The sequence below is a fragment of the Typopeltis vanoorti genome, chromosome 8 (assembly GCF_054136105.1).
Source record: "Typopeltis vanoorti isolate ZY-2024b chromosome 8, IOZ_Tvanoo_1.0, whole genome shotgun sequence".
NCBI classification, from domain to species: domain Eukaryota; kingdom Metazoa; phylum Arthropoda; class Arachnida; order Uropygi; family Thelyphonidae; genus Typopeltis; species Typopeltis vanoorti.
Window position 1 is genome coordinate 109,000,046 of NC_143556.1, and position 25,159 is coordinate 109,025,204.

Here is a 25,159-nt window from a genome sequence, read left to right on the forward strand (position 1 = left end):
TGATGGTAGGGAGCGCTTAATTCCCTACCGTCTCAAGAAGCCACACACACACACATTCATTTAATTATTCCATTTACTAATCAGGAGGGTATAAGACGGATAACAAGGCCTAATAAAAATTCTTCTTTAAACTGATTTGGATACCTTAATATGTGTTTTCCGATAGCTACAGCAATATTGATTAATTGTTTTGCATTCAAAAATAAACAAGGGCACCTCGCCGTGTAATGATGATCACAAAAGTTGCTTTTCATTTTAAGACACAGGAAAGTAGATGCTGTGAACCTACTAGATGTTCGATGAATTAAGAAGTTCTAATGAAATTCTAAAAATCTTTCAGTCTCTGTCCTCATTCATAATGTTAATGGTTACTAAAAGGTTACTCAAACTATTAACCTAATGACTAAAGCTAGCCTGTTCCATTTTACTATTCACATATTTGCGTATATCACTGTTCTCAAATGATGTTAATTAGTTTATTGCTTGGATCGACAATAAGTTGTTTTGCTGTGCTACATTCACTATTTATGGATCATTTTTTGTAACATGATACACGAATAAAGCATTACCTCAGTAGCAGAAATAAATTCTTTCATCGGCGATATTTTATGAAAACAAAAACATGATTTTGATAATTATTACAATTTAGTAAGTTTTGAAATACAGATTAGCTGTATTCTGAAATCATCATTGATATCATTCCAATTCCAGTTTGAACACATGACGCAGTCTTTTACCTAAGGAAGCACCGCCACTGTATTACAACATTACGCTGTCATACAGAAAAGACATGAATTTAAGTTCTCGGATTATCCTGGGGAGATATTTTTGATATCAGTTGGATGTATGAGGTTGAAGGTCACCTGTGATATGTATAATATATAAGTATTGGTGGTGGGTGACCTTCAACGACTCATATATCCAAATGATATCAAAAATATTTCCCCAGGATAATCCGAGAACTTAAAATCACGTCTTTTCTGTATGACAGTTGATGACTCCTTTATGAGCATAAATAAAACTTAATGACATAAGAAAACTTAACTTTGTTATATATATATATATATATTTTTTTTTTTTTCTCCACTGGCACGATCATATAGTATCAATTTACATCAATACTGAACTTTACATCGCTGGCTTAAGTTTGAGTATTCTTGAAAAACCATTCATGATAGATAAATGTAACTTGATATATGCGGAAGAAGTCCTTTATCGTAATCTGCAATGATGATATTATTCATCGTAATCGAACACGCAGTGCTGTTAACAGAGAGATTTTTATTAGTCTGGACTACTCTTGGCCCACATTCTCGAAAGTAATATCCGAGATAACCTCTTTATACTTATTTCTGTCCCTCGTGCTCTTTTCTCTAAATTATTAAGGAATATGTTCACTTTTCTTCTCTTATTTCAAAACCTACTTTTATCCGAAGTGTTTTTTTCGAGCTAAAAGTATGTAGCGAAAGCAATATTTGTATGAAAGTTCCAGGAGATATTTAACTTTTCATCTCTGTATAATGTAGATTTATACAATGTTTCATGGTTCAAGGCAAATTACAAATATCGATTGCCACACTTCGAATTAGCCAGTGGAAAATAGCCTTTGTTCTTGTCATATGGATGGATTATAATGTGACATGCTTCAGGCACTACTAAACATTCAGATATTAGTTTGACACCATTAACTTGCAATTTTTCCCCACTACATAGCTACATAGAGCAGTCGGAAAAAGCGTGCCGCTGAATGAAAAAAAAAACTTTCGTTCGAATTTTGTCCTGGAAGCTATTTAGGGGCCAGCCATATCGTACGGGTGGTAGCGGAAGTCCTAAAAATCGGGCTTTTACAGAACAGCTTGAAAACATCTTCAACACAGCCTTAGGAGTTACAATATAGTTCATTCTCTTTATAACATTTAGTTGCTCTTCACCAATATGAACAGTCTCCCAGAATAGTAAATAAAAAATTTATAACAATGGCAAATCATTTCGATAGCTATACTTATTTTGCGTCTTTATAAGATGGTTGATCTTAATGTTTTATTAAGTTACCTTAGCATAGTATATCATTTGATGCGGTAATTATAAAACAACTTTATTATAACTAAATAGGTAAAACAGAAGATATGTTCTCATTAATCTTATACCATGTCTCTCTCTCTCTCTCTCTCTGTGTGCGTGTGTGCGTGACTAATATAATTATAACGGAACCTTAATTTTTAAATTCTTCATCAGTTTAAAAAAAAATAAATTCAGTTCATTTTCTTATACTAAGTTGAAATCTGCATTTCAGATATCTGGCGACATCGAAATTTCAACCAACATATGCAAGAAGGGCTTTTCCCTGTTTCGACGAGCCATGCTTTAAATCTACTTTTAGTGTATCTCTAGTCCATGAAGCGGATTACATTGCATTATCAAATATGCCTGCACTGGTAAACGAATTAATTGTTTTCATAATTAAGAAATTAAGATGAATATTTTTGTCATATTAATTTAAGAATTAAAATGACAGGAAATTATATTCATTTAATCTTTTATCCAAGTGTAAACAGAAATTAGCCTCTATATACATGTAGCCCATTCGTGAAGCTACTTTACGCACAAACTTTGTTTGATTACACTTAGATAAAAGATTAAAGCAAGAATATAATTTCCTGTCATTTTCAATTTATAGTCTAATCAAGTAGAAAAACTTTCAATATTAATTTAAGAAGTTTTGCAAAATTGCAATTTTTTATTAGATGACTTATGTAGAATTTATTTTATAGTTTTGATCATTAAAATGTTGAAGAATAATCATATTTATTTCGGTCAGAAGAACAGTTTTGACCAGCACAGTTCCGAAGTAAATTATATGTTACTTTCTAAATATTGACGTTGTTTTATTTATTTATCCTGCCGTCATTGTGTCGCGATAGTCCTTTCATCATATATCATGGTGTTTTTCTTATAATTGCATTACATTTAATATTATTATTTTATCTCATGAATTTGCAATACTCCACCAACTTGATTCAATACCATTCCCTATTATAGTGGATTAAAGTTCGATATATTTTTTTAAGATAGTTCCACTGAAAGGTTGTAAACCTGTATGGTATTGTAATAGCATGGTTGGAGTAAAGGAGAGTAAAACTGAAGACATGAAGAAACCAAACATTCAACTTTTTGAAGCACCTCAAGCCTATAGTAAGCGGCATGGCGGTTGCACGCCCGCCGAGTCATAAAATTAATCTGTCACAAAGATATTCACAAATATGAATTCGTTATGGGATGCGAGATATTCACAAAGATATTCACAAATATGAATTCGCCTATGTTATGGGATGCGAGACTGTCTATCCACTCTGCAAACATTTGGAAATGTTATATCTGTTTTCCAGGATGAAATATCGATATTTCATAACAGGAGGAAAACCTGTTATGAAGGGATCCTCACGTTAGGACACGATTTGAAGCCTGGTCTTTCCCAGTCAGAGGACAAATGTTGCGTCATCCACTATAAATAGACTAACTTGGATTTCTGGAGAATTTATTCACTAATCAAATTATTCTATATCTACAAACCAAAACTAATCTATAACATCATAAAATGTTCTATTATTCTAGAATATTAGTTCTTATTTAGCAAAAAAGTTGACTCCAAGTGTTAGTACTTTATATTAGAATTTTATATACTTGAATAACACTAGAAACATCAGTATAAATCTTCTTATTTCTTTTGCGGATTTAGAATGAAATGAATTATGCATATCGCTCTATATATAAAATTAATGATTACGTATTGACCATCTGTCAGAGTTTAGACATGATGACTGATAATTGTAGATAATTACATTTACTCAAATATTACGTTATTATGTTTATCATTTACACAATATTGAATTTTTAATCACTTAATGGTTGTAATATCTAACTGAATAATAAATCTGTGATTTTTATGTATTTATTAGTGAGGATGATATGAATCATTCATTCCCTAGCGAAGAACCTAATCCTGAAAATAAATGAGAATACATGATGTAAGAAATCTAATCTATGAAACTGCAAATCAATACATTCGTATACTTGGGGGGAGGTTGAACAATGTCGAGCTTGATAACTTCAGATACCATAAAATTAAGAGCGGGATGTGTTGTCGCAATGCAGAATAAACTAAGATTTTTTTCTTCCAGATAGCTTCTTGAAATAATGCTTATGTCAACAAGCTAGAGGTACTAGGATCTTATATTTATTGATAGCATCAACGAACTTAAGAGCACACCGTATAACTATCTAGTCCCTGTACTAAATGTTTAATTTAACCTTGATAGGAAAACTGAAATTAAGCAGAAAAGCGATGATAAGTAAGAAACAATTTGGAATTTTAAAAAAGATGATTTTGATGGTTGGAAAATAGAAATTGGAATATCATAAATTAATTGGCGAAAAACTAGCAGCAGATAGCAAATAGGACTCGTAAAATAATATTTTTAATAAAATAGACGTCGTAACTTAATCATTAATGCAATGTCCTTTGATTGAAAAGAGATTAGATTCGAATCTCCCCTAGAACTTGAATAATCTTTATAAGGGAATTTCAACTGGCCAGCCTCTCATGGTATCAGGTTTCTCCTTGAGAACTTTATTTCATCAAGAAAACGGGACAAACCAGCCAAAGAATAGACGCAGCACACTATAAAGATAGGAAGGATTAAACGCCCTATCATAGCTTTAATTTGGTTTCTGTGAAAACCATCTACATGGATCTGGCAAGTTATCGAGTGTCCAACACTGTAATGCAGGGGTGGCCAAACTTTTACGTTCTATGTGCCATTTATTTCACTTAGGATTTCAGATGCAACATACAACTTGTACCCTTAAAAACTCCAGTAAAATATGTTAATATAGACATGATATACTGATTTAATATAAAAACAAGATTCTTTCTCTGTAACGCAGACACAAGTGCTAGCTTCAGTTTACCTTCTATTTCAGTCTGATTTATTTTATAGTGTCTATTAAGATCACGTCTTTTATTATGTGAGAAAGTGTTTTCATAAACAATGTACAACTACGAAGGTTATCTGAAAGGTTCTCGACTTAACAATGAAAAAAACGAATTTATAATTTCAAAATTATTTTTATTTTTCAACATAATCTCCCTGAAGACTAATTTATTCCAGCGATGCTCCAGCGCCATTATGCCGTCCCCCCCCCCTGTAATCGTTATCAGTAAGATCTGCAAAATATCCCTCTACAGCTGCAATCACCTCTTGATTCGAAGAAAAACGCTGACCAGCGAGGAAGAGTTTTAGTTTTCGGAAGAGACAGAAGTCAGAGGGAGGCAAATATGGGGAATAGGGTGAATGTTCCAACAATTCATAGCGCAGATCCCTAAATTTTCCCATTGCCGAAACACCTTTGTTGGCAGGTGCATTGTCCTGATGAAAGATGATTTTTTTTCTTCTGCAAGCCGGGACTTTTCGAATAATTTTTTCGTCTAGTCTGGTTAAAAGATCGGAATAATATTCCCCGGTTATCGTTTTACCCTTTTCAAGACAATTAATAAACAAACTGCTAGCATCCCAAAATACTGATGTCATGACCTTTCCTGCTGATGGAACCGATTTTGTCTTCTTTGGCGCTGAACAACCAACTTCTATTGTTTTGACTATTATTTGTATTCTGGTGTGTAATGGTGAATCCACGTCTCATCCATAGTAATAAATCGACGCACAAAATCAGTTTTGTTCTTGTTAAAACGCTCGAAGCACTGTTCAGAGATTTTCATGCCAGAGCGTTTTTGATCTGCTGTGAGGAAGCGCTGCACTCATCTTGTGCAAAGCTTTATCACATTTTATAACCGCAAGATACTCAATTTTATCCATTTGAAGCAATACAGACAACACGTTTGCTTCAGACAGCTGTATAATACAAACTACTTGATAGAATGACTTGCAATTTCACATGGATGCTTATGACAGATGTACCAACTTAGAAAAGAAAAATCTTGCCGATATTGTTGCCATCTATGGTTGAGGCCGAGTACTTTTCAGACCACCCTCGTATTTTCCTGAAGCTATAAATAAGAACTCATTTTCCCACCGTTCATTGAATTCACGCTTACTATCACCTGTTTTCTTTTGCTCATTTTCTTTTGTGGTGTAATTGGTAACTGAATGTAAAAACAAGGCGAAAAAGCACAAAACTGCAAATGTTCATAAAAGATGAAGAAAGCACAAATCCGTAGCGCACGAGTATCAATTGTAAACTGACTAAGTGACAAAAACCTGCGACACACCGCTGTTGCTAACTTTGTGCGCCTCAGGATCAAATAAGTGAATGTGCAAAACACGTGCATGAAACAATAAAATTGCTAAAAATAATTACTACGTTTTAGCTTTCTTTCTACAAATCGGATTTTGGTTAATATGTTTTGCAATAGATACACTTACCTTTTTATTATTATCATTATTGGGGTCCAATGGGCCGCTTCTAATAATGGAATGTGCCACTTTTGGCGCATACGCCATAGGTTAAGGATCTCTTCTCTAAGGGAATGAAAATGATTAAGATAAAAATATTTATACCTCAAGAACTAAGAAGAAGAACGCTAAAGAAGAAGTCTTAAGAAGAAGGCTAAAGTGGTTGCATGCGAATATAAAAGTTGTTAAAGAAATATTCAGTAAATAACAATTTTGGGAATACAGAAAGAATATAGATCTGCTGAATATGAAAAACGGAAACAGGCACTATATAATCTAGATTGATAATAAACAGTTACTATGCAGTTAATATTTAACTAAAGTTACTTAATAAATCTAAGATTAATCTTAAAGAAGATTACAGTTAGGACTGAATTTTAGATGAAGAAATTGCTCGCATGACACTTAACTAACCAAACAATTCAATAATTACTTTGAAAATGTTAATGTAGATAAAGAAAGTAAAAAAAATAGTATTATATCATTAAGGTGTATCAGTTTGATGTTTCTAATAATTACACGTACAGAAGGAAGAAGTAACTGAAGATATTTTAAAACACCTGACAACTATGGCATACTACAGTATGGTAATTATGGCAAGATGGCATACACGTTCCATTCAGAATATTATGACTATCTCCCCCCGTTTTTCAGCCGTTTCACTCTGCTCTATGTGGTGCTCGTATCATGATAAAAGCCAGAATACGCGATCATGGAGGTGTAGAATGTTTATTCGAAGTTATTGATCGACATATTCAAGAGATATGTTGGCACAGAACCTTCCATGAAACTTAAGATATAGATCGTTGAATGCTGTAGTTATATTGTTCCAAAGATTTTTAAGTAGATTATCAGTCACCTGAACAATGGCGAGATTCTAATATGGAATGCAGATTGTCCATCCTTGGGCAAGCTCATAGATTAAAACTATGGAAAACACCAAATCATAGAATCTAAAACAATGAAGAAGGTCGGCGTTTCCCAGACCACAACTCAATGTATATTTTATGTAGACTTACAAAGTAGGTGACTAGTCAAGGCTACCAATACCTACTTCTCATCATCGACGACTGCGTCTATAGTTTCCATATGAAAACCGCCATTGAATCATGAAAAAAAAAAAACGGAAACAAAAAGTTGCCTTTTTTGAATGAATCTCATTTTCAGCCGTGCTGTCTGGACCGTAGGCTGAAAGTCAGTTGAAACATTTGGGAGAGGAATGCCCGATATCATTATTCATCAGAAACAGGCATGAGCTGGCAGTGTTATGATATAGGGATATCGTCCTCCGAATTTCTTCAAGTCGTAATACCCGAAAATTATTCTATGAATGCTACAAAGTACATTCATGAATTAGGAATTTTAAGTTGAAGAATCATATTTCTAAAATAACTAATGAAGTTCAGATGACTATTCACTTAAATTAAACTCGACTTTCTATTGTGGCTAATTCACTATATATCCCTTCATGGTATCATTTATTCCCAGATGACATGGGTGCGCTCAAGGATAATACGTATGAACATAATCAGAAATTTCCAAGGATCATCATGGCTATCGAATTCCCTGGATTTGAATTCCATAGAACATTTCTAAGATTACACAGATTGAGAAAGCTGGTACTTAAATCCTCAATCTCGAACATTCGCAGATCTATGGAATGCTTTACTTCCTGACGATATGACACAGTATAACTCCTAACTCCTAGAACTTTAAGGGTTCTTATATAGTGTCATGGCATTTTAAGGCGGTTAAGGAAGCAAGAGCAGCTCTGCAGATTACATGCTATTAGTCCGGCGGTGTTTTCAGATAATATTTTGTATGAATTATGTATATGCCATTATTTGGCGAAAATTTAGATTTCATCAAAGCCTTTAATAGAGCCATTCATACCTGCTGATTAAAATATGCCAAATAGGAGTTTATAATTATTAAAGTAAGATGGATCAGAAATAACTTAAGAGTTTGACGATAAAAATATTATTTAGAGAATGGAAACATCCAAACGTCATGTGATTAGGAGGAATCAGAGCTTTGAGGGAAGTTTCTGTTTGATATAATCATTAATGAATTTGGTTTGTATTTAGAGGAAAAAAATTGATGATGACGAAACACTGGATTACATGCTAGATATACATCTATTTATCTAGATATACATGTATTTAGTTCTCTTCAGGATGATTTTGAAAGTTTGCAGTGGGGAATAAAACAGGAATTAAAATTCACTGAGGAAAAATGAAACATGTGATTTGATAACATGATTTCATTATTTCGGTTGATTAGGAATGTTAAGTTCAAGTTGACTTAGCAATCATTGCTAAACAACCAATGAAGTTCAGTTGACTTAAAACTGAAGACACTGTTGACTTAAAATAAACTCAACCTTTCATGCCAGTATTAGTTTCAAGTTTTAATCATTAGTAGTCTTCAAGAGTTTTAATGGATGCTTTCCATTATTTTAGCATCCATACAATAAAGAAGAATCTTTTAACATGATATTTACGAGACTGGAGTAGTTAGCTGTAATTCGATTAACTTATCTACAAGAGAAGAAGAAATACTGAATGGAAGTTTAAAAGCTATTTCAAGGAACATATAAGGTGGATAGTGAGATTCTGTTGCACTTGACTGTATAAGTTTGTTACTTATACGGTCTATTTCTAGACCGTATAAGTAGCAAACTAAGGAAAACATCAGAAATATTACATATTTTGTTTGGCCGTTGGGATGGAATCCAGCAAAAAATATGGATGCAAACAAATTTTATTTATTCAATCTTATGCATAATCTACGCTAAAATTATATTACTTGATTTATGGGTGATTATTATATAATTAGACATTAATATATCGTTAAATAATATCAAAAGGATTTCGTATAATCATAATTAACTGAAACATAGAAACTATGCATGGTATATATAGAAATAATATAAATATAAATTACATTAAATTTTAAATAATATACACATTATCGAGTAACTGAGACCTAGGAATCATCATTTGTTTTTAATCACTGGTGAATTTAGTTACTAGTGAATAATATGAATTACCACTGAACAACTTTGCTGTTGTTGATTATTATGCGTCGGTTTAAGGGGGTTTAATAAAGCATATACTCTAATGTACGAAATGGACGGGGCATCTCTTTATTTACTTTTTTGTATAATCTGTACACTTTGCTCGAGAGACCACATGCAACTTTTTCAAGCTATTTCCCTCCAATAAGCAGGGAAGTGGTCTCACACCGAGCGATGAAATTCATCTTCTACCTAAAGAGATTCTAGACATCCATGCGAAGTGTACCAGCAATATTGTTGTCTCAGTTATCTCCCCAAACTCATTAAATCGAGCCTCACATTTTTCTAGTGGAACAGTATTCGTTGCTGCCTACAGTGGACGGTCTTTTGGTGAAGGTGGAATTAATAATAATGCTGAAATAGTCATTTATTATTTAGAATTACTGATTAACATTATCAATAGACTAGGCGAAACACGTGTTAAAACGTGCATTTTGATTTCCAGGAAAGCTTCGCCAGACAATTAAATACACAATTGTATTATTACAAAATTTGAAACTGTCAGTAACTATACTGCTAAACAGTAAAATTCGCAGTTGATACTATTTACTGTCATAACTGTGATAGCACGCAGGATAGTATTACTGAATTCTGAGTAGTTATGAATATCTATGATAGCCGACATCCAAATATTCTTGTATATACTTATTTATTCCTATTTAAATTGGTGCGAGCTTACACCTTATATTTTCTTAAAAAGTCAAATGCCTAATATTGCATTTGGCTATTTGCCAGTTGATATTATAGGAAGAGTTGGCTACGTGCTCGATGTAGACTTTCTTTTATATCCTGCATCAATGACCTATTTGTCTTTGAACGAATGACTGGTTTTATAAATGTACTCTTCATATGAACGTGTTTTAATTTGCATACGCCTGTTTTTTTTTTAATCTTCGATCTGAGAAATGGGGTTAAATCATGCAATAAGACTGAACGCCCTAGCGACGTTTGTTCTGTAAAAATGGCTACCAATGTTTTATTTGAGACTTTTTAACTTGCATCGTGGAATCAACTTATTGGATTTCACTTAAGAATATTTATGGAAAAAGGGCATCGAGTTCGACGAGTGCGCAAGTATTTATAAGGATTTTTATTTTAAAGTTTTTTTATAGATGAATCAGATGGTTTAGAAATAATGAACTTCATTTTTTACACCTCATTTATTAAGAGTGTCAGGACAACTGTTTATCAGCGTAATTAGAAATTTGTTGAAAAAAAAAACAGGGAATAAAATAAGCGAACTTTATCTGAGAATCCATTTTTCTTCTGTAAGACGAATCAATATATGTCAACGAATGCTTTAAGTTCCGATTCATTATCTTTAAAAATACCACTTAAAACAACTCAACTTAAAGCGATAATAATAAGCACAAAAAACTTTGTTATTATTATTTCATTGCCCACCATTTCACAGTATCCTTATCTAATATGCGCCACCATTCTGGCCTTAGAAATGTCATGAAATTGGCCAGAAAGGCCGGGGTTTAAATCTCGTCTATGAGCTTTATCAGGACTATTTAACTGAATAAGTTAACTGGCTTCATATTCAGATAGCAGTTTATTCCTCCCGAAAATTCATTTTTTTTATTCCGCAAAACAAACGGTTAATAGAACAAACGCAAATTTCTGCTATAGCACACAATGCGAATGACATTACCTCTCTATCATATCAGGCTTCTAAGAAGTCAAGTTATTTGGTCGTGACGTGTCACTGAGGCTAACACGAAAGGGAACACGAGATAAAACATTATAAACACAATTTTTTTATATTTATTATCGACGATAATCTTATGTATTTCAAATTGTCTATCATATATGCATCCATTCTTCTATCCTGAATTTCCAAATATTTAATCTTCGAGAAGGGAATGTATTTCTCGCAGATTCTGTCAACACCCAAAAAAATCGACTATTGATGTCATAAACTTAGAAAACAAGTACGCAAATATAATTTTATAAGCGTTAACATTTTTATGCAGTAGTATGTAAGCTTAAGATGACCGATTTGTTGAGAACAACGTCTTAATTAATTTTACTTTTGTCCTTTCTACAGCTGTTGCCATTTTCATTTCATTGTAAACATACGCATCTGGTTTACAACGCTAGTCTGTCTTGTCACATCTATCTGTATTGAAGTTGTTCTGCGTCCACTTCAACTACCTTCATTTCACTTGTCATCCCTAAAATTGCCGTTATGTCAACTAGCAGTGTTCGACCAGCTCTGTATTTTGAACAAAAAGAAATAGAATGTAATAGTTGTCAATCGCTCTGAAATGAAAAGATTGTTACGTAAACTGTGACACCGACCGAAATTCAAGCTGTTTTCAGACATGATAAGAGATGTCCATTTTACCACGATGAAGCTATTAAAACAAAAAATAAAATAAAATAAAATAAATAAAAAATCAGAAGAAATATTAAAATAATTCGAATTCCTCAAGCATATACATTATTGAAAGCAGTTTATTTTATTAAATAATTTCTTTGTCTACAAAAAGGTCTTTATTTTATTCAGTGTTTAGACAAATGTAATATAAATGATATAAAGTGAAGAAGAAAATAAATCTATTAATTTAATTGGATTTGTCGGAATATGGATGGATTGCAAAATAGCCTTGCTCGTGTAATAGTGGCTGTCTAGTAAGCATCACTAAGGCTTCTAATTTCCCCATATACAATGAGCAGAAACTTAGACTAAGCTGCTGAAATTTTCATGAATGTTCCGACTACAAAAGAACTTTTAAAAGTATGGTCCAAGGTCTTAGGCGGATGAACGGAGGATTAAATAACCTCTTCTAAGACCAAACATCACACTATTGCAAACGACTTCCGACCTTCAGTAAGTAAGGTTTGGTAGTGAAAATCATCTACTACTGAAGAGGTTCAAATATCCAAGCCACATTGGATAAGATTCAAATTCGCAGTTTACAACAGATGGAACTAGAAAAAAAGTGAAGACTTCACTTGGACAGTGTGTCTGGTAGGTCGTACCAAATGGGCGGTATTTGGTAATTCCTCATAAGCTGCATCCATAGACAATGAAAAATAAAAAAGGGTTTATGGTAATCACCAGTCAAAAGCGAATAACTTAGCTGAATAATACGATGTTAGTAATCACGGGTATGTTGTTAGCATTCCAAACAGTATGAAATGCAAATATATGCAATTTTCTTGAAATAGTAATAAAAACAATCAAATTGTTCTTTCTGCAATAGTAATAAATCTAGAAAAACAATTCTAATATATTTTGATAGCGTCGATCCTAATTGGATTAACTGGAATCATTCGGTTCATATACACAAATTAATATTTAGGAATTGGCTTTAATACGAATTGAATCTATTCGCTCCACTTTGTACATTCATTATTATCTAGGTTATTACTGTACGCACTCCTAACTAACACTCATGTTTTTGCAAATATTGATGTTGTAGTTTTACATCGTATTATTATTATTACATCAACTCTCAGAGTCAAATACTCATCGAGACAAAGAGAGAGAGAGAGAGAGAGGTTTATATCATCTTTACACTTGGTCTTCTCGTTGAAGCTTTGGTTTTAATTTAATATAGTTAACTTTTTCACTGTTCGATGTGAGACTTTCCCTGCTTATTGTAGCCATGGCGTCATTATAAAAAAATGCCACGTGTAATTTCTAAAATAGGGTTGTCGAATTATCTAATTTCGGCCCAGCAAGTGTATAAAATGTGTCAATAAATTTCCTGCCTTTCGTATATGTATATTATAAAAAACATGCAGAACCTGCGATGCACATTATAAGTCAAATTGATAAATTGTTTCACCAGATCATGATTCTTTTTTCATCATCTTATTAAACTGACTGAGAAGAGGTTCCGACCAGTACTTGTGCTTAAAAGTTTAAGCTCTCGAAATGAAGCCGATCTATCGTCATATCCTCTATCAGATGAGCTGTTTCTGACAAAATAACACAACAGAGCATTAAATCTAACCGGAAACGTAAAATGCACCGCCTTATCTTTTCCTCTTATCAACTTTTAAGATAAACGTTTGCTGCCGATCTTGAAATTTATTTCAAGAATATCACCATTTTTCAACTTAAATAAATGAATTTTTTAGTTTATTTTTTATAACATTTGATGACAAATAATTAAGGCAATTAAAATAAATGAATAACAAAGCATATAACAGGAAATGAATAATCGCAGCTTATGAAAATATTAAAAATATTATCTTAAATAATACGGTTTAAATAAGATTAGCTATATTGTTTCTATAGCTAATTAATATAATAATAAGTAAAAAATAATTAAGAAATGGAATTGATTATTATAAAAAAAATAAGTAAGCCAATTAAGTCTGGTCTAATACATCATGATTATTGATTATGGCTAGTATATACAGGTGGTCTCAAACGTTCTCGACCTTGACCATAGACGGCAACACTATCGGCAAGAGTTTTTTTTTTTCTAAGTTGTACATCAGTCATAAACATCCATGTGAAATTGCAAGTAATTATATCAAGTAGTTTTTTATACAGCTGTCTGAAGCAAAAGTGTTGTCTGTATCCATTCAAATAGATAAAATTGAGTTATCGTGCGGTTATAAAATTCTTTGTAAAAGAAGGTGTAACGCCAAAAGAAACTGATTCAAAGTTCATAAAAGTTTATGGGCACACTTCTCCTTCGTTTTCGACATTAAGAAATGGGCTGCCGAGTTTAAACATGGCCGTACCAGCCTTGAAGATGATCCACGTGAAGGACGTCCAAAAAGTGTAACAACACCAGAAATCACTGATCAAGTGCACGAAATATTATTGGATGACTGGCGAGTCAAAGTGCTTAAAATTGCTGAAACTATAGGCATTTCAAAAGAACGTGTGGAATATATTTTGCATGAACAATTGCATCTGGAAAAGCTTTGCGCAAGATGGTGCTTCGCTTGCTTACAGCAGATCAAAAACGCACTCGCATGAAAATCTCTGAACAGTGCTTGGAGCGTTTTAACAAGAATAAAACTGATTTTGTGCATCGATTTATTACTATTTTTATAATTTGTGCATTATAACGAGCTTCTGTTGTCTTCCTTGAAGGTTGTGAGAAGCTTATCTGAGGAAGATAAGCTTCTCACAAGGCGGTAGTTTTGTGGTTTTTATTTAGTATCCACAACAAAGTTTAATCAAAGTTGCCAGTTTGATGATGGCAAGACATTCGGATTCGATGCGATCATCTGCTGGTTTCCAATCCTTGACAGTCCAATAAACTGGATCCTGCAGAATAGTTTATTGAGTAAAAAAGGAAACTTCGAGCTCTAAGAAGCAACCACTTGATACGCTCGTACTCTCTGATCTCTTCTTTTAATCAGAAGAGTTTTTAAATGTATTATTGAAGTAAATGACACCTTTCTTAATGATTGAATAGAACATGAATAGCGCATCTTGGATATGTATATTATCACTGACCAAGATATTACTCCCAATGAAACCAAATCTAGAGTATGATCTAGCAATTACTTTTGTCTCATGCACACCTGCTTATGAATTAAAAAATAATTAAGTTGCTAAGGTTAGTTAATTGAATATTAAGAAAACATCGGAGGATAATTATAGGAGCTATATTGGATACAGTTGCATAAAGTCACCATGAATATTTAGGCATGGATCAAATAGATTAATCAGATAATAAATGACTTCGTAAGAATTTCCGTAAGGCATTCATTGAATTTCACTTCCATATCTATCGGAAAATGTTGTCCTTTAACACCCTGTTTCTGAAGATCAAAGATATGAAAGTCGCACGAGGAAATATATGGATTGAATAATTTCAACAAGGTCTACAATATGATGACACTGAGTTCAAGATAAATACGAGACAAAAATATATGGCACCATTAAAATCATAGCAGCAGACTGAACATAAGTGGACATTCCATCAGGAATTTGTCTTAAAGGTCAGCGACATGCCTTCTAGCTGAACGGCAGCAAATTCAATGTTATACGGTTATTCTTGCATATTTTTAATCTGATTTTCTGAAAGTGTTGAAGACTTCTAAACCAATTATCGAACGACGGTGTAGGCTTCATTATCAATAAATAAAAGGCCTCACCATCATCGATAAATCAAACCTATGATTTTTTATAAAAAAGGAACCATAATGTTAATTATAGGAAGCTTTCCAGTCAATTTTAAAACACTTAAGTTCCAAAATATTTGGCTATGGAAGATTAATAGATTTTTAATATCCTTTCATGCAATTATAATTTACACACCCACCGAGAATCCACCTGTGTAAAACATAACCTTTTAATATGAGATTGTAAAACACAACTTGTGATTTAAATTTTTGATATGGGATAGAAATATGTAACTTTCTGTAAACTGAGTGTTTACACTGGGTATTTCCTTCATAGGATTACGTCTAGTCTCTGATGAGAAAGAAACTATATATACACATATCAAATAATACATGAGAACAAAATATCAGCTTTTTCTATACATTTAAGAATTTTTAATGGCTTAAATTTAAATAAAGTTAGATTCGTAATCAATCGGAAATATATTTCATAACAAGCATTTCAATTGACACCAATATATAAAAAATCATTTGTAAAGGTAATAAAAATATCAGTTAACACGTTCATTGCCAATCACGCGATATCGCGCGATGCGAGTTCTCACCAAACGGCCGATCACGCGTTATCGCGTAGACGTCGCTACCTAAATAAAAAAATAAAAAAATTTGGCTACCACACGAAATTCCAATTTTCAGCTTGGCAATGAAAGTGCTAAACAACACTGTATGTTATTTAATAACAACAACAACAACAAAACTTTTAATAGGCATTGCAGAAATGATGTTGTAAATGGTCATAACAAGTATTACGCAAATCCAAACAAGTGGATATTTGTTCACTATAACTCATTTCATTTTTCTTGATTAATATATTACTCTCTCTCTCTCTCTCTCACACACACACTTACACTCGCAGTGAAATCGCACACCTCCAGAAACTGATTTTTTTTTAAAAAAATAAATCTATGTAGATTATAGATAATTCGTATGATGGTAAAATTAATAATTAATAGTAATGAACATATATTATAACATTAAGAAATGACATAAATTGCACATAATATTTAATGTCATAAAAATGAGTAAGGAAAAAGAGCATGACCCACTTCAACTTTTCAGGTTACTTCACGTAGAGCAGTATATTATACGAATGCGAGAAAGACAGAAATGCATATTTACCCTGGATAAGAGATAATATCCTAGCTAGGTTATTCGGCAATTTTTAATAAGGTTGCTAAAAAATAATTATATTCAGTACTGAGATGGAAAAGAATTCCCTTATTAAGTTACTTGTGGCATAGATTGAATTATTAAAAATAATTGGATTACATGGTAAAGACAGGATTATCGAAAACTTATAGCGGAACCAAAAGGCGTCTGTCCAAGTTGATATTATTACAGACTATATAAACATCAAAAGAGGAGTAAGGCAAGGATGTGTGCTGTCTCCTCTCCTTTTTAACATATACTCAGAAGCCACATTTCAAAAAAACTTAAAAGGAAGAAAAGATGGGATTAATGTAAATGCTGAAATCATCAATAACATCCGATATGCTGATAATCCAGCTCTCCTGACTGACAATATTCAGGTTCCTCCAAATCTTTTCGAGCTAGTGAAAGAAGAGAATAAAAAAATGGGATTAAGAATAAATACCACCATAACTAAATTCATGGTCATAAGCAAAAAAACAATTTTTAATTCATCACTTTCTTTAAACTGAAAACAAAAACAGAAATGACAAAAATTAAATATCTCGGATGCTAGTTAAATGAAGAATGCTACCCAGAAATGAAAATAAAAACGAAAAAGTTCTCATGATGAAACCAACACTGTGTAACCGCAATTTAAATTTAGAGCTTCGAGTACTCATGGTTAAATGCTCTGTATGGTCATACTATTTTACTCTCTCTCTCTCTCTTTCTCTCTCTCTCTCTCTCTCTCTCTCTCGTTCTCTCTCTCTCTCGAAGAGTATTGAAAAACTTGAAGCCTTTGAGACGTGGTTATAAAGACGAATGTTAAAAATCCTATGGACGGCAAAAACGTCCAATTAAGAAGTATTGGAACAAATGGGAAAATCACGGGAACTTTTCTTATGGTATCTAAAGATACCACAAGAAAGTTTTTTTTTTAGTTTATAGAGCAGAATTTCCAAATTATTCTCGTTTGATCACCCTTCGAAGGCGGATTTTTTTATAAAACATTAACACCATGTTTTGCAAATCAGTGTTTCGAAATATAGTTAAATATTGCTTTCCAGTATTTTAACGTTTATAATTATGTGAGTCTATTAAGAAACACTGAATTACTAGGAACATGGCAATGAGGTGGAAGGGAGATGGTAAAAGTGATCACTTGATCATTTTCATTTTATCCATTTCAATAAGTATCGAATGGAATTCTATGCTTAAAAACACACTAAATTTCTTTCATACGTACCAGTTCAGAAAACCAGTTCAGAAAATTGATAACACTGTTTGGAGCGGTTTACTTCTATAAGTGTTTTGTGCTGCATATTTTCGATTTTAAGTTCATTAAACCAAAATCCCCCCCCCCTCTCTCTCTCTCTCTCTCTTTCTCTCTGTCTCTCTCATATTACCTAATATCTCATTGAATAATGTTGTGAATAAAGTATTGAATAATGCTAGTACTGAATTTGTCAGTACAAATTAAAATGATTGCATAATTTAAAATTAAAAAGTTGCATAATTTATCTTAAATATGCTACACTTTAAAATTTAGTGCTATTTTATTTTTATGTTATATTTAATGCAAAATGAATAAAGAATTTGAATTTCAACATGGAAGGAAAAATGAGATTTCATTTTAATAAATTTATGCTCTCAGTGATAAATTGTAGAATCATTAAATTTGTTGTTAATTTTCTATCATTGGTTTACCCTTTTAAATATTACTTACAATTCTGTAAAAGTTTTTTTTTTAAAATAACATAAAACATCCGAATGCAATATACCGTACTTATTTTCGCATGATTCATTCTGCTGGTTTAATCTCCAATAGCTACTTGGAAAATTTGAATCCTCTCATTGATAATTCTGAGAAATAGTTTTAACGAAAAAAAACGTTTCTTGAAGTAACCCTACACAACAAACGATGAGTGTCATTTGTTAATAAATTCAAACAAAAAAGTAAAAAAATAAAAAAAAAAAACTCCCAGAGGAGCTCAACAGCGCTGATGAGTGCTAATAGTTTTCAGCTAGTCTTCATCCTTTCACATAGCGGTAGTTGAGTGCATTCTTTCTCAGTTTGATTAAAAGAAAGGAGAAATGAGGATACCACATATTCATTTTCAAATGACGCATTATCCTTTTCTTCTAGCTAGTATTATTACTACTGATAATACATAATCCGTGGTACTTACAGGCCCTTAATATCGATGATCAACCCAGATTGGTTTGTGCAATCATAATTTTACGATAGGATCGTCGGTCTTGTGTGTGGTCGGTGCCTAAATATATATTGTAACTTGTAAAATATTTTTCCTGGCCAGTTTGCTTGGTTGTAAGATGAAAAACTCCCAAACCCTTCAACCTTCATTCATTTATATTAAAATATAAATATATTAAAAATATATTTTAATATATTTTTATATATTTTGAAATATCTTTTTTTCTTTTGATTACTAGTTATACACCAAAAGAAGCATTTTCATGGTTCTTTTGTTGTAGCCAAAAGAACTATGAGGATGTTTTTTTTTTTTTTTTTGTAAAGTTGTAAAATTTTGTTCAGTACTTAATCTTTAGAAGTTCATAGTTGTTCAAGCAATGCGAACATGCAAAATTTACTTAGTAATTTGCAATTATTATTTACTTTACGATATCCTTTCTTCAACATCCCAGTTTTCTTTTAAAAAAATCAAGTTAAATTATTAGTAATTGTTTGTTTATTTTATTTCAGTCATCCAAGGTATATGATAAAGATTCGGAATCTAATCCAAAACCAATGCTCATCACTAAGTTTGAAAAATCTGTTCCTATGGTGGCATATTTAGCCTCTTTTATCGTCTGTGACTTCGAATACCTACAGAATTATACTTCCTCAGGAAAGGAGGTTTGAGTATTTATTTATATTAATAAAATTATTGGTTTTGTTGTGTACAACTGTCGAATTCTTTTTGTTATATCAAGATAGTAATTCAATATGATGTACAATTTTTACAAGAGAGAGTCGTTACATAGTAGGACGAAATAAGAAATTTAATATAATCTAATATTCTTCGTAAGGAAAGAAAGATATAAAATACAGGACTTTAAAATGTCTCTAGCCTTTTGAAAACCGGTTTGTATTTAAGTTCCAATTGAATGTTTAAAAATAGAACAGGGAGAAAGACAGGAATGCCAACTCTCCATTATTCTATACAAGGTTTGTCCACGAGGCCCGTACACAACCCACATAAGGTTTATTAGTAAACGCCATTTAGAAATAAATAAATTTTTAAAAAAAGTACAATTTTTGTCTAATAAAATGCAAATAAAATAAAATCTCTGCTTAACGCAGATAGGGATGAGACTCTTTGGATAACGTCTTTAAAAAAGTCATATAGTATTATAATAGTACAATAAGTTTACTAATAAAGGAAAATAAGACAAAAATCCAGGACAATGCCCCTCTGTGCTGATATTAGTGTACTAGTTTCGTGAGACTGCTATTATAGCACTACCTGTATGTATAGAGAGAGGGCTTTGGGTACACTGTTCAACCACCAAGAAACAAAAGATGGAAATTATTAAATTTCATCAAAATATGAAACATAATAAAGAATGGCGAATAAAAAAATTACATACATATATAATGGAAACCTAGATAGAAAAATGACTAATTTATATTAGTCATTAGATTCGATACATAACTCTTTATCGCGAAGAAGACATTACCGCAAGGGAAAAATAATCAAAGAAGAAATTTAAAACAGATTATTAACTACAGATCCACTGCCCATTAGTTGGCTCTGATTATGTATATAGTATATGACATATCGGCAACATATAGGATTTTAAATCTCATCGTAGTATTATCTTTAAAATATCAGTCCCACACAACAGCAGTTCAAAAACTTATAAATCACATTAGCCAGAAAAAAATTGTAATTCATTAATTTTAGTAATAACATTTTATTATACCATATTGAAAGTACAGTTTCAATATGCTGAAAAAGGCTGTTTCACAGAACAGAGGAAGAGAATGAAAAAAAGAAGGAGGATAAGCAGATTTGGTGGGTAAGTAGGTGGACTATATACAGTCATTGGGAAACTGCTGCTCTTGTTACTATAGCATAAGCGGAAAGTAGAAAAAGGACAGATGCCGGAAGAACAACAGCCATGGAACAACTTGTACAAAAGACAGAGCAGGCATAACCATTTTGAGAAATGGCTATATTGAGCGTAGATGAGCGAGAGGGATATCATATATTAGCTGAACAGCTCGCGTTTACACGGCATAGACAGTTTTTAATATTTTCTTGCACCACTCCAAATGCGAAACTGTTCTAAGAGATGGGAGAATTTGGGACGTAGAAAAATTGCAACAGGAAAGATGAAAAAGCTAGCGGTAAGGGAGCAGACATAATCTTATCTAGAGAGAGAGAGAGAGAGAGAGAGAAAGAGAGAGAGAGAGAGAGAGAGGTGATAAACTGAGATTTTTTAGAGAAAGAAGACATGCCCGAGTTTCAGTAACATTGGAGGTGACTAAACCGTCTTTATTATCATTGAAGAATTGTATGTAGTTCAATGTGTAAGACGTAAGTTGTACATGATCTTAAACCTGATGTTTAAGCAACAAAAGAATGTCCTATCAACAGAATTATGGAGAAACTTATTGGTCAATGAGAATATATTGTATAGAAGAAAAAAGACAGGTAATAGAGCCTTGCGGTTTTCCTGCATTGAATCATCATGATGCCCAGCGAACAGAGATAAAACTGGCTACCTAAGTAGAAAATACAAATTAAAACGAAGGATGTCAGTTTTTTGAGCGATACTCTATGCTAAAACCTCCAAAATCCCCCAGATACCATGAAAATATTAAGTGCGCGTACATAAGTTTCTTTCTCCCCCCCTTCCACAGGCCAGTGAGTCGGTGATATAAGCAATGTCTTCTGTTGATTTAGAATCACGAAATTCATACTGTTGAGCCTCTACGTAATGAAGTTGACTCCTATTGATGATCTTTTCCATTGCTTTAGAGTGGATTGAAGTGAGAGTACTGAGTTGATAGCTTGAGGAGAGATGTTCTCTTTTAGATGGGTTCAATACAGGTTTGAATGAATGCTGTGAGGTATATTCCAAATGAGCCTACAATAAAGTAAAGTAAAGTAAAAATCCATCCTGTGAAAAGTATATAGCATGAATGTTAATTTTGCTGTCATCCAATGTTTTTTTTTTTTTGGTGAAAGTCCAAGGGAGCAACGCATTGCACTGTTTCTGGGATGTTTGCCGGGATTTGCTTTAATCGTTTATATAGTAACTGGAAGAGAATAAAAAGCGGCAAGATGTTAGGTTTGTCTTTATGTCTTTCTAGATTAGATAAGAGAGTTTTGGCATTTAGTTATTAAAAAGTAAGATTTGGATTTTTTAATGATTGTTTAGATTGTTACTTCCTTGCAGGTTTAGGGAAAAAAGTGTGAATTTTTGTCTGAATTCAATGGCAATATGCTGACTTTTTATTAAATTGTCTGGAGGACAATGCCTGTATACACAATGAGAATTTTGAATGGAGTGGAGAATGAGAAACATTTCGGAAACGATAATTTCTTTTACTCAGTATGAGAAACTGTTCGATCAAGGGGATAGAAATGTACTTTGACCATTTCTACAATTTCAGAAAATGAGTAGAAATCTTGCAATGGAAAGTATCCTTCTTGAAACCGATATAAAGTCAAAGGACATGCGGATAAAAGTGGCTAGGAACGTTCCTTGTTTATCCAGACCCTTGTTTATCCAAACTTACTGGATAAACAAGGGTCTGGATAAACAAGGGGAGAAGCAACCTTAACTGTATACCTGAAAGCGAACTGGTTAAGAAAAATTAAGGGTGTTGAGAGTTAAGACAGGGGTTTCAATTATTTTGGCTGTTAAACGCGAGATTTGCATTACATGATATGTTACACTCTAGAAGGGATATAGTTGCTATAGCAACTATATCTCTCCTAGCATGTTCAGTGAAAATAGAAAAAAGGAAGCTATTTGGAGTTGTGGATATTAAAATCAACTAATGAAAACAACAGTATGAAGTCTCCTAGGAAGGAGACTTCATACTGTTGGGATAATCGTACTGGAGAAAATTAATTTAGGAAACAATAGATGCTCAAAAATACAGCAGTTGTTGTTGTGACTACTTTGCGAGATTTAATTAAAAACGAAAAGTTAATGTTGGATGTTTGTAAGTGGAAACGCGCATCACCGGTATTTACAGGTCAAGGATGACTGAGAAGCAGACAATGATTTCAACGTGAAAATAACGCGTGTTCCTTTGGCCGGTTTTCTCGTTTTATGTGATGAAAAACCGTGCCACCATCGTTTGAGGCCAAATAAGGCTATAGAAGACCTTGAAGTTTGTCATGTGGAAGCACTGCGAAATGACTAGAAGGAATGGATTACCATCACCAGTAATTAGTCTTCTTTACAATTTCGCATATCCTGTCGATTATTTAAGCAACAGAATTATTTGGTTGGAACTAAATAAGTAACACAAATACACTATAATGAAATTAAGAAAAATAACTGTGACGAAGAGTTACATATGAATAGAGTTATCGTTTCAATATATGGCACTTTTTATATACTACCAAACTCATCCACTAATACAAAATATGTTTTATTTCAGTTTCGTGTATATGCAACTCCTGATCGCGTAAAGAAAACAGAATATGCTTTGAGAATTGGAACTGGAATTTTAAATTATTATGAAAAATATTTTGATGTTCCTTATCCCCTTCCAAAGCAAGGTGAAGTATTTTGCTAATAGTTTCTATAATAATCATAATATTTCACAAAACCTTCCTGTCAGTAGTGTATGCAGATTAACAATTCTGTTACTCTGCATATACTATTACTCTTTAGCAAAATTTAAATTCTAATCTAAAACTATATTTTTCTTTCTTATCAGACAAAACAAAAAATAAAATTATATATGTTTTATTTTATATGATGTGCTACTTGACATATCGGACATAGGTCTGATATGTTAACGATATACCTAATGTTATGTTATTTGATAGCAAACGAAATTTTAATATGCGCATATATATATATATATATATATATATATATATATATATATATATATATATATATATATATATATATATATATATATATATATATATATATATATATATGTATGTATATATATATATGTATATATGTATAACACTTCGTTGGTTACCGTGCATTTTTCAGGTGGAAACCGATATTTGATATGTGCAGTTTCGTATAAATGAGATCAAAATATTAAAATAATGACTTAATTTGGTATAATTAATATCAAATAAGGAATAATCAATGCTTATAATTATTAATTTATTATTATCATTATTAAGCTTCTAATTATTATACATTTATAATTAATATAATATTCCTGTAGCTTTCTTCGAGATTATTATTATTATTATTATTATTATGGTTTCACTAATATTTTCCACAACAATAATTTATAACTTTAAATGTATTTTTGCATATCGGACATTCTGCAATACGATTAAAAAAATAGTTACAGTGAAAGTTTCAACAGATAAAATGTGTTATTCAACTGACAGGCATTTTGATATTGATACCATGTTATAGCATGACGCCCTTTCCTTGACCTCCTAAAATTGTACTGTGCTATTTACAGCGGTATTTTTCTGATGTCTGTAATTATTATTTATGGCTAAGCCAGTATCTCAAGGACTATGATGTACGAGATGTGGATATGAATTAATGACACAACAAAGATAGTTAATACATTTTGGATATTTTAAGCTACTTTATCGTTTTCAAATTTGACGCGACTTAACATACGATGTTGATATAATTCTCCCACATTTGTTGAACGTTTCTTGTATAATTGCTGTTGTTTACACCTTTTAAGTTTTATCTTTTTCAGAATCTTCCGCATTCATGTAAACTTCCTGTTAAGTATTGCTCTAAAGTACAATCAGTTATCTTTAAAACACGGATATAATTAAGTATGACAATTTCTTGTACAAGCAGAAATATCTTTTAGCATACAACTTCCCTATAACTTCCGTATATTAACTGCTAAATGTGTTCGAAGTGATTGCTTTGCAGTCATAACTAGTAGATCTGAAGATTCATTCATTCAATTGGTTGCCTTTGAAAAGCATAAACAATTAAACAACTGCGATTTAGCAGTTGTTTAATTGTTTAACTGGACGACAGAACAAGTTGTTTAATTGTTTAACTGGACGACAGAACAAGAGTACGTACAGAAATAAAACAGAACTTATGAGGACTCTTTTTGCATATTCTATATTAGCAAATTTAGAGAAGCATAAAATATTATCCATCTTTCCACTATTGCACTCTTTCATTATCATATAAG

General features: G+C 32.2%; 1 protein-coding gene across 2 annotated transcripts in view; it reads left to right on the forward strand.

The window, feature by feature from the left end:
- LOC150104274 (uncharacterized) overlaps positions 1-25,159 on the forward strand; it is a 224,188-nt gene that overhangs the window by 36,258 nt on the left and 162,771 nt on the right. For both annotated transcript variants that reach the window (XR_016548687.1, XM_090396879.1), the window contains exons 2-4: positions 2,294-2,435; positions 19,517-19,669; positions 23,441-23,561. Coding sequence is in view for 1 of the 2 variants with exons in the window: in XM_090396879.1 (XP_090253005.1) it covers positions 2,294-2,435; positions 19,517-19,669; positions 23,441-23,561 (416 nt within the window). In the remaining variant the exon portion in view is untranslated. The remainder of the gene's footprint in view (positions 1-2,293; positions 2,436-19,516; positions 19,670-23,440; positions 23,562-25,159) is intronic.